General features: G+C 46.1%; 1 protein-coding gene across 1 annotated transcript in view; it reads left to right on the top strand.

The window, feature by feature from the left end:
- adamtsl3 (ADAMTS-like 3) overlaps positions 1-11,963 on the top strand; it is a 97,331-nt gene that overhangs the window by 54,689 nt on the left and 30,679 nt on the right. The window contains exons 14-16 of the mRNA XM_005726448.1: positions 1,313-1,338; positions 4,745-5,028; positions 5,108-5,237. Of these exons, the coding sequence (XP_005726505.1) occupies positions 1,313-1,338; positions 4,745-5,028; positions 5,108-5,237 (440 nt within the window). The remainder of the gene's footprint in view (positions 1-1,312; positions 1,339-4,744; positions 5,029-5,107; positions 5,238-11,963) is intronic.

Genomic DNA, 11,963 nt, shown 5'->3' with positions numbered 1-11,963 from the left:
CACACACACACACACACACCTGATCCATTCAAAGGTGGCTCCATTCATTCAGTCCTTTGTTACTACAGCACATCACAGCAGTGTGTTAGAGAAAGCTCTGCACGAGCACAGCAAGAAGGCCCTGAGCTCGATCCCACCACCTGGGCAGAGCCTCTCTGTGTATGTTGGGCTCACACTTTGTGATTTTTGGCTCATTTTGAGCCGATTTTTCAGTCGTGCGACCGTTTTGGGGATCGGCTTCATCGTGCGTCGTGCATCGTGTAGTATACGTGGGATAACGAGAAGCGATTAACACCTCACGACCAGCTCCCGATCATCAATCGTTCGGTCGTAAGAAAATCAAACCTGTTTGAAATCCTGTCGGCCGTCGTGAGGGCGTCACCGCAGCCTCGCACACTGCGCACGCACAAACACAGAAATGAAAGTGAAAAGACGGAGCAGCACGGCGGCGTGTGATCTGGACACAAGCGATGGAGGCACAACTTGTAGAACTTTGGCTCATCCGAGCCTTTTCGATGTGGCCTCACAAAATTATCACGACCACAACAACCGTGAAAATAGTTGGATCGACACTGCTGCTCAATCACAGCTGATCAATGTTTTTCATTAGCAATTTAGCAAAGTTGATGGTGGTGGTGTGTCTGTGTGAGTGAAAGACAGAGACGGGGAGAGCGACAGATTTTCTGTTATAAGCTTCATGTTATGGACGCACAGTGTGAGCACTCAGGTCGCATCAGAGCATCGTGACCTACGAACTTCTAACCCCTGCGAGTCAATCGTGCAGTTTGAGCAGAAGCTCAGTTAACAGCATTTGTTAATAATTTTTCCTTGAACTCATCCAAGCCGTCTTAGTTTGGGTGATTCAGGAGGAAGTCGTGTTTGGAGAACTCTTCTCCTCAAATAATCCTCACGCAGGCCTGAGGTTGGTTATAAGTTATTGTTCTCCTGGATTAAGTTGGTGGCTGTGTAACCGGTGTGTTCCTGGTTGTGTCTGACGATGAAAGCTAAAAAGAAAGAAAGACCTCCAACTTGCTCGCTCCAGCTCCTACAACCCAATGCAACCAACTTCCAAGCTAGCAGGAATTATCTGTTCATGCTAGCATTGACTGTGCCTATAACACATATGCAGCACATTTACAGCAGCTAGCAAAGACAGACACCATGATGACAATAATGGAACTAAAAACACGCGATCGGGAACATCAGGGTGGCTAAATATACAGTATATGTGTTTTTTACAGTGTTGAAAGAGACGGTTTGAGTACTAGAACACATGTAATTATAACAATATGTAATTTATGACCCGTTACAGCTGCTGGACAGAGAAGACATCAGAAGGTTGTGTAGAGACCTCCTGTCTCCTCCAGGACAGCAGCTGCGTCTCAGTACTCAGCCTCCGACGTCCTGTGACTGAAAACGGGACGTATTAGTTTGTTGATACTCGTCCATAGAGAATCGTGGCTTTCATCATGCTGCATGTGCACATTAAACCAAATCCAGGTCAGGTAACCTCCTGTAGACCCTGGAGCCCTGCACCAAAAACGTGCCGCTCACACATGACACGAGGTGGCTGACTTGGTTGGTGGGTTACTGCTAGTCCTACATTAGGTTATGCTAGCTAACTGGTGACAGAACAAAAGCTCAGAGTCTGGTGTTGGGTAAAAGAGGATAAACTGTGCTCTTTCACTCGGTCTCTTCAGCAGTAAGTGTTCTTCATCATGTGTTAGCTGTACTGTTCGGGTTTGTGAAAAGTGAAGAGTGAGGAGACCACAGCCTGTTTCTCTGAGGTTTATTACCTCAGAAGTGTTCACCCACCCATCCAAATGATCGATTCAGGTGTTCCATCACATCCATGGACGCAGGTGTATGAAATCAAGCTCCTGGGCAAACCTGCAAACGTTTGTGAAGGAGCGGCTCGCTCTCAGGAGCTCAGTGAACTCCAGCGTGGTGCTGATGCCACCTGTGAAACTTCCTTACAAATGCACTTCTGGAAGAATGGTCAACCATTCCCATGAACACACTGCGAAATGTTGTGGAAAGCATTCCCAGAAGAGCCGAGGCTGTTACAGCTGCAAAGTATTTTTAGACTTTTTGTCCTGACAGTGTGAATTTAGCAGAAGAGTTTGTGTCTGTCATTACAGCAGATGGGGAGCGCCTGATCGGGGGTCTCCATACTCTCATGCTGTTGTAGATGAGAGTTCAGTTTTTATACTGAGGAGCACGTTTGTTTCATTAAGTAAAACTTGAACCCAGAACTCTTGAAACACCGTGTGAGAGGTTCACGTCGCTCTGACACAGTCTACGCTTCTTTTTCAGGTAGCACAAACCCTTTGCAGGTATATCATCCTACACACACACACACACACACACACACACACACACACACACACACACACACACACACACACCAGGGCTGTGTGAATCTGTCCGGGTGTGTTTCCTCTCCCACCGCGGCTGATGATAAGCATGTGATTATCGCCTGCTGCTCAGGGTCTGGTCGGTCTGATAGCCTCCCTGGGATCCATCAGCTTTCTGAGCTCACACACACCTCAAACACTTGGCAGACACACATTTGCTCATCAAAGACTTTGCAAACATGCTCTTGAAACACCTCCCGTGCACGCGCCCTCAGCGGGCGCCAACAAATCGTCTTCACACGCAGCCAAGCTAATCTTATCTGAGCCACGTTAATTTGGTGAGCATGTGAGGCTCATACTGGAAACGTGGTAATTACACCGCGTGCTGCAAAAAGCATATTAAAGGGGAGAAACGCGTACTGTTAACACCGACTGCGATGCTCATCGGGTCTCTTTGCATTTATCCATTCCACCTGAGCACAGCACAGCCGACAGCAGCATAGATATAAACATGACCACACCCTTGCATTATTAGGGGCGTGGCCTCTGTGACTGACAGGTGGATGGTGACACAGGCTTCACCTGAGCTGCACATCTGGACTATGTTTGTGCTGTTGGAGCCTTTTTGGGATCATTATATGGCTGCTGTGAGGTTAGCCGCACTAACAGATTGTCCAGGAAGTCTGAGCTCCAGCTTGGGTGAAATAGCAGGACTGTGTCTGTGGATGCAGCTTCATAAGCTAGTTAGCATTAGCATTACAGATAATGAACTCCCAGACCTGTAAATCATTTGTGGGACGCACCACAGACGTCAGAGGATTACCCAGAAGTCCTGCAGTCACGCCTCGGTGCGGTGGATCTGTTGATGCAGACGAGGCGTGGTTTTATCACTCCAGCCTGATCGCAGCTATATTCTGCATTTTTCCCTCCTTATTTCTGCACGTTTCCGTCTCACCTGTCAGACGGTGACTGAGCTCTAACCTACCTCCCAGTCACAGAACTCTGTCTAAATATATGCCACCTCCCCTCCAGGGAGCTGAGAGTCTGACCTCCAGGGAACGTATCTCTCTGCTTATTTGTCTTAACAAGCTCACGGTCGCACATTTGCTGCTGTGCATCTGTCAGTCAGCAGCTCTGGTTATTATTCTTCGCTTTACTGCCAGGCAGCAGCGGCGTTGGCTGTTTCCTCAGCACGACGGTGTGTTTGTCCATCATATTATCTGCTGCGCATAGACAGAGTTGTGTGTTCACTTGATTCCATAAATGACTGTAGAGTGAAAAAAGGGGAATCACTTCAAATGCTTTATTTTTCCTGCAAATGATTTTCAAACTCAGGCTTCGCTCTGGGATCTGTGAATATCGTTCACTTCGACTGGCGTTATTGATGAATCTTTGGAGGTTGGACAATGTGAAATTCAAAAAAGAAACTCAACACGATATTCATGGATTCGATATGGAAGCTACGATACCACAACCTTCATATCACAGCTGAGTCACAGTTATAGAAACGTAAAACTTAATGTTGAATTTATCAGAAACATTTCCTCTCGGGAATTTTCCATTTCTTTATTGGCCCAAAGTTCCCGCCCAGCAACAAGCTCCCTTTACTGCTGCTTTTCCTCCAAGTACCTCAAACCTGCATTATCTGTAGTGACCAGCAGGGGGCGCCCCCTCTGGAAAACAGCATGTCAACCACATGTTGTTAGCCAGTGAGTGAGCGGCGTCCTCGCTCATCACGTCCAGTTTGCTGGCAACGATGTAAATGTTCCGCCTGAGGCTCCACTCACCAGTGGGTGATGTCACGGTGATGTCACGGCCTACAGTCGAGAGGCTCAAGCGAATGATCTCACCATACAACACGCAATGACACAGAAACAACACGTACATGTTGTCGTGTAGGAATGGTGAAAACACACTTTTATATTTGAGATATGTATAAATACGCAGACAAAACAATCCTGAAAAACTGAATCTGTGGACGTCTGGCAAATCAGTTATTCAGGTTTTAAAGGTGGGTTTAGAGTGGGTGTGCTAATTTAATTTATCTTCTATTTTTGCTTAAAAATGTTGAGAGTGACCAGAAATATCAGGATGATGAGCACACAGATTAACACACATATGTAAGCATGATTATAGCAGTCACACATGTAAGTGGTCACCCAGCAAAGGTCCATTCAAGCCAAAGACGTTTAGCTTTAGTTAACTGTGATGTCTTTGGTGCAAATAAAATATTCATCACACTCTAAAAATGTTAAATGAATAAATTGCAGATGCAAGCTAAGCTCGTAACAAAGAAAGGTTGGAAATGAGCTTTGCAGACATTGAAGTGACCACGTGACGTCACCACTGAAGGACTTAATGGAGACTTTTGCTCTCGTCCTGTGCAGATTCATACCCGGGCCCTGGTCCCCCTGCAGCACCACCTGCGGCCCTGGCAGGCAAACTCGGGAGGTGAAATGTCAGGTGCTGCTCACTTTCACCAAGACGGAGGTGGACCTTCCAGAGGAGGAGTGTGGCGGGGACAGGCCCCAGCTGGAGAGGCCCTGCAACCACGGGCCGTGTACCAGAGCCACCGCAGTCCGAGACCACGGTGCTCCTTTGTTCCAGGCTGACGACCTGCACAGCTGGGACTTCAGAGGCTTCACTGCCTGCTCGGCCACGTGTGCTGCCGGTGAGGTTTGCCGATCGGATGCTCGCAGCTGAAATGCTGATGCTTCTTCTAAACATTTGTCTGTATTTCCTCTGCCCAGGCAAGCAGACAGCAGTGGTGAGGTGTGTGAACAGGAAGCAAGATGAGGAGGTGGACGACGCTCTGTGCGATCCATCCAGCAGGCCGTCGGTAATGATCCGCATCTGTAACCCTGAGCCGTGCCCCCCAAGGTAAGAGACCGCAAGGTCACCGAAGACACGGAGAAAGCTCACAGTCTGCATGAGCAGAATACAGCGATGGGGCTGAAAGCTGAAGCATTTGTGCATCACAAGCATGAATATTAGTGCTTCTTCAGTCAAGGAAGAAGGGCGGGGTTGCTTTTTAATAGCTGTACTAGCAGCTACAGCTGCCTGTGTCAGGCCACGCCCCTAATAATGCAAACATTAAGCCTTAATACAAAACAGCTGTGTTACAAAAACATTCTCCCCCCTGTACAGGTGTCATGAAGGGGGAAACTGTCTATAGACAGGGCTGCACATAAGTGCTCTGCAGGTGCACATTCGCTGTCAAAATAAAAGACGCGCACCAGATAAGACGTTGCAACGCGCGTTTGTGTACATAAGATTTTCTGGAGGAGGACAGACATTTGTTTAGAACTCTTAAAGATGTCGAATGTGCACCTGCAGAGCACTTATGTGCAGCCCTGTGTACAGAGACCAAACTATGTGCATCAGGCTGTAAACAGCCTCTGCTGGACATTAGTGGAACTGCAGCTTTGGGGGATTTCCGTGTGTTTCTTCCTCTGTCAGCTCTGCTCTGCATACGTGGGTAAAGGTTCAGCAGGGATGGCAGTTTATGCAGGATACTCTGTCCCTTATAAAAAGTATCTTCAGGAAAATAGCAAGAAAACCTTTTTTTTTCACAGATGTCATCATGTGAACAGCAAGTGTTGCTCACATCAAAACCATAAGATGCAGGTCTGTCTTTAAGCTCTCGAGCTGCTAGATGTCGACGTTTGATTGAGATGAATAATCAGAGGAGCCAGTGTCTCTTCAGCAGCAGACGCTCTCGAGCAGAAATAACCACAGCCTTGGCCTCTGCGACGCGTTGGAGTGTTTACAGCTGAATTTTCTGTCCTCTGTAATTTGTGCGCTTGGCTGCCGGTCAGCCTTTGAGCAGAATATCCAATGCAGGCTCACATCACCTGCTGGGCTCCTATTGGCTCACAGAGAAGAGTTTCTGGAAAACCTTTCTGATTTCAATTTTATGACTTCCACAAACAGCGTGTGCATTGTTGAAGCCACGCGCTTTCCAACAACCAAAGACCGATTTGACTCTGCAGTAAAGAGCCTGGTCACAGACATCAGTACGATTAGACACACACACCATACACACTGATCGGTGTTAGTTAAATCATTACTGTACATGTGAAGGGTGTGTGTTCATGTGTGAGGGTGGGCGGTTCCTTTGGCTCCGTCTTTAACAGGGTCATGAATGAGCCTCCACTAACAGTTTACAGTCATATTTCTCCACACTGACCTCTGACTTCATATAAAATGCAGCGACTTCAGTGTTTTATCCTGTTTCATTCAAATACAGATTCACGTGAAACTTGTGGTTTGTTGCATTCTGCCTCGAAATATCACAGTGACGAGTTTTGTTGTTCCGATCAGTTAATTCTGGTATGATGTTGAAAGAAGCTCCAAAAACGAAGGCGGAGCAACAACAATGAAGCTTTTATTGAGCTGATAAAGTCCGGAGGCTGGTTCAGTCAAAGCTGGGATCCAGGCAATGTCTCCAGAAAGCTGCTTTAACAAACTCCCACTGCATCAGCTCCCAGTTCAGGGACAGGAACGACGGGAAACTCATCCAGTCGACTTTGTGTGTCTGTGCATGAAAGTGTGCCATCATCAGTGGAGCTGCGCTACGAGGATTCACCATGGCGACGGGTACATAAACAGCAGAGCCTCCGTTAGGCGAAACGTGACCGTGTTTCAGTGAAGATACGTTAACTCCACCAGTTATCCAACCTGAACAGATGATGATGCTGGATTCCTGCCACAGACAGTCATGTTTACACAGGCGACAGGATCTGAACATTAAAATGTAGATCAAACAGATAAGACGCCGCGCCCTCCTCATAGACCTCTGGCTTTAAAGTCATTTTCAGAGCCTGTGATGATGACGGAAACGATGTCTCAGGTCAAACAGCTCAAATGCCTACTGCACATTTAAAACCCAGTGTAAGGCTGTCACAACACATGCAGGTGGTCTGTCAGCTGGATCCAAACCCTCCAGTCACCTGCAGCCTCTGTGACCTGATCCGTCTGTGCGACTGATCAGCTTCACACAGATGTGTTGAAACGAACGAGGGCGAGTTTTTAACTCCACGTGCTTCATGGAAAACGTTCCAAAGCATGAAACTTGGTACAAATTTGTGTATTTGTGCGTTCCAACATTTGGCTCGATTTTCTTCGCTGCGCCTTAATGAGATGTGAAAGCAGAGAGGGTGGAACGCTGATGTCAGCAGTCTAGACTGACGGAGGAGATAAGGCTGTGCCAGCCCGTCTCTGAATCACCACCGCAACCCTGTGGACGAGGCGCCGGGCGCTCTGCGTACGGTCTGATTTCAGAAGAACAGAGAGTGAGATGATGCTCGCTTATTTTGAAACCGAAGCTCGTTCTTGTTTTAAGCTCAGTAGAGGAAAGCTCAGATGAAGACGTGGATTAGAGCCGGGAGTGCAGCGAGGGTTTGCGGGCCGATGTAATCGCCGTGTTTACTGAATAAACACAATAAGACGGCCGGGCTGCGGCGAAGCGTCCGGGAACACCGGCAGGCTGCGTGGCTGCTGAGCACCGAGGGACGCTCCTGCTGATGTCAGAGCAACATAATTATATAACACAGTGTGTTGGCGCACACACATGCTGTATCAACCCAAAGACACGTCAGTTATTTACTGTTGAATATTAAACACACACAGTCGCGCTTTACTGTAAATTCCCACAGAGCATCGAACGTGTGACGCAGGAGCCAGAGCTGCCTCAGCATCCGTCGACAGTCACGATGGATGTTTGCAGGTCTTTGTTCTCATATTCCTGAGAATCTATTGAAGCATCATAACCGGCTGAGGGAGGCTCAGCCTCTACATCAGCGGCCCCCGACCTTTCTGCGCCACCGACCGGTTTAATGTCACAGACCGGCCTTTAAGGTGCTGCAGATAAATACAACAAGATAAAAGGATGCGACCAAGACAAAAACTGTGGATTCGCCTTTATAATAAACGCAAATTCACTGTGTAATTGAGTAACTTTATTAGCAGCTTCCTCTTGAAATCAACTCATTGAACGTAATCCTCATTCAATGTTGTTCAGAAGAAAAGGAAATCATTGATATTGTTGGGAGATCACAAACAAACAGGTCTGCAGACTTTGATGACATTGATATGGAAATCGTTAAGAAAGTTATCAACGGCATCTCCAAACCTTTAACATACATTTGCAATTTGTCTCTACAAACTGCTGCAGTCCCAACACAAATGAAAACAGCTAAAGTAATACCACAGTTTAAAAGGGAGATAGACACAAATTCACTTTCACAATTTTCAAAAATACTGGAAAAAGTTTTCATTAATAGACTTGACAAATTTATAGATAAACACAAAATAATAATGGACAGTCGGTGTGGTTTCAGACATCCGTGGCTTTAATGGAACTAATTGAAAATATCACCAATAATACAGGTCAAAGACAGTTGGTGTTTTCATTGACCTAAAAAAAGCTTTTGACACAATCATGAACTATTACTTGATAAGCTGGAGTATTGTGACATTAGAGGAGTGGTGCTAGAGTGGGTCAGGAGTTATTTGAGAGACAGGCAACAATTTGTGAAGCCTGGTGATTATCAGAGTGCCTGGAGATTGTTTGCGGAGTTCCACAGGGGTCAGTGTTGGGACCAAAGCTGTTTATCCTCTACATCAATGATATATGTAAAACATCTGATATATTACAGGTTATTTTATTTGCAGATGATACAAATATTTTTTGTGCTGGAGAGAATTCACAGCAGCTTTTTTAAATTGTCATACAAGAGATGATTAAACTGAAAACATGGTTTGACAGAAACAAGTTTTCACTAAATTTGAATAAAACTACGTTTATGTTGTTTGGAAACTGTAAAAAAGATGCTTGTTGATAAATAATGTTGAAGTAAGTTTCTCATACAAAATTTCTGGGTGTGATAATAGACGACAAAATCTGCTGGAAACCTCACATGAAGCATATACAAGCTAAACATTTTTTGCCTTCCACATCACTCCAGGTACTTCACTGTACACTTACACTGCCATATTTGGCATATTTACTGTGTGGAAATCTGGGAAATGCACACCAAACTTCACTTCAGCCATTATGAAAAAAGCAATCAGGATGATTACTGAAGCAGGATTTAGAGACCACACTAACATTACGTTCTTGAAATTAAAAATTCTGACGTTTATGGATCTTGTAAAGTATAAAACTGCAAAAATTATGTACAAAGCCAGATACAATATGTTACCAGGAAAAGAACAGAGGATGTTTTTGACAGAGAAGGGGACAATTAAACCTGAAGACTCGGACAAACCTTTTGTGTTGCTGTTTGTGGACCTACAGCAACGTTCAAGCATTAGTCAGCTCATAAAGATGTTTCGAAAACTGCTTTTGGAAGAATGTGAAACTGATAAAGTTGATGAGCCATTGTTTATGTAACTATGCTATCTATCACTGTAGCTATGTTAGTACATGTCCTTCATTCTTGTTTGCTGTGTGGGGTAAGTGATGACGGGAATTAGGCGTAACAATGAACAGTGGGATTCAGTAGAACTAATACGTATGTTATACTTCTTCCTACTTCATTTCAGACTTAATCATTGTAATTTCATTTACACTATTTTATTTTATGTATTTTCTATTTTTGTTTTGTCTGAGCACATACGTGTGTGTATTTACATACATATTCCTGTGTGTACATGTAAATGCATCCTCCTCTCTGCCCCTTAATGCTCTCTGGTCGCTATGGTAACGTGTAAATATTTCTTTCAAAATAAGACACACAGCTACAACACGGGAAAGACCCAGGGCAACCGAGTTAAGGATAAAAACCCTGAAAACTGTACATTTCACACCGAGCCTCAGCTCCCACGGCCCGGCCTTTGGCCCGGGGGTCGGGGACCGCTGCTCTACATCATCACACCAGCAGCACCAGGCTGACCAGAAGGTTCCCAGCTGAGCCTGCGCTGCACTGTTTTCAACAGCCTTACACATGGAGTAAGCAAAGTCCAGCTCTGCCAAAGTGCCATTAAGCACAGGAAATGATGAGCACACAGTGGCCTCACAGTATATCCTGTATATCCAGTGTCGTTAACAGCAGTTAGAAGCCTTCACATGTGTTTGTTGTAACATTAGTGAGAGGATGAAGCCAAAAACACATCTCAAACACACAAATCTGCTTCACATTGTTCTCAGTTTTACACTTTGATTACATATTCTGATTATGACCCGTTTTCTGAATCCCAACAAGCGTAATGTGCTCCTGATATTCAGCCAGCAGCGTGAGTGGGTGTGTGAGCTCTAAGTTTCCAGCACATTTCCAGGCACCGGATGGATGTTTGCCCGTCCAGTAGTCTTACAAACTGATTCACACGCAGTGATTTATCTCTCCCTCCTCCTCTAATGGACATTTACAGGAAGCAGCTGCAGAGAGCAGGCGCGCACACACACACACACACACACACACACACACACACACACACGATTTCAGAGGACGGTGCATCATAGATTCATTCGGAGACTTACCTTAACCTTAAAATATGTCTTCACATTAAAATGTGATGATTTATGTTTTGCTGACTTGCTTTTTCTGCTCATAACATGATTGTGTGAACAGATTTAGGTCCCTACAACATGAGTAATACCCCTCACTCCCGGGGTGTAGCCCGCTGCCTGAGTTTGGGAGTCCAGCAGCGAGAGCGCGGGGAGGTGGAGAACCTCCCCTATTCCCTCTTCTGCTGTGTCTATAACTCTCTCCCACTCAGCCTGTGCATGTGACTGCTATACATCATTCTCCTCAGCTGGGATTCGTGTCTCTCCCTGTGGTTTCTCTGACCTTGTGAACTGAAAGAACACCATAAAGACACCTGCGCTCTGTATGAGGTCGGTGTGTAGTTTGTGGTCCACCGCCGTCAGCAGTCAGGTCGGACATTTGGGAATAATCTTGTATCCCACACAGTGAGAGTGGATTATGCAGCCTTGTCCTTGTTGGGGTTTTTGTGCAGCAAATAACTGAGACCAGCAGCTCAAAACATTATCTGTGAAGTGAAAAATACTGTGATGAAAAAAATAAAGGAACGCTTTGAAAACACGTGAGACCTCAACGTGAAAACAATCATGCGGGATATCTATACTGATATGGACCTGGGAATGTGAATAATCAAAATACAGAGGGCTGAAAAAATGATGCAGCAGGCGAGTCACATTAGTTCATATGTCATTGCAGCAGCTCAAAATGATACTCAGTAGTTTTTAGGGCCCCGGGAGCTTGTGTATAAGCCTGATAATGTCAGGGCATGCTCCTAATGTGACAACAGATGGTGTCCTCCCAGATCTGGACCACTGAGCTCCGGGTCTGAGGAAACATAACATCCCAGAGGTGTTGTGTTGGATTTAGGTCAGGTGGACGTGGGGGGAAGTTAATGGATCAGTTCCTTCATCCTCCAGGAAAGCAGCAGGAAGCCCAATGAACACAAGTGCCAATCAGGCTCCACAATGCTGGGCCCTCCCCTGGTTGGTCCCTCACCTGGCTGGGCCCTCCCCTGGTTGGTCCCTCACCTGGTTGGGCCCTCCCCTGGTTGGTCCCTCACCTGGTTGGGCCCTCACCTGGTTGGGCCCTCACCTGGTTGGGCCCTCCCCTGGTTGGGCCC

This window comes from Pundamilia nyererei, unplaced genomic scaffold (assembly GCF_000239375.1).
Source record: "Pundamilia nyererei isolate P.nyererei 1_Seehausen unplaced genomic scaffold, PunNye1.0 scaffold00019, whole genome shotgun sequence".
NCBI lineage: Eukaryota > Metazoa > Chordata > Actinopteri > Cichliformes > Cichlidae > Pundamilia > Pundamilia nyererei.
The sequence above is the reverse complement of the archived record's forward strand: the minus strand, read 5'-3'. Positions and strand labels throughout refer to the sequence as shown.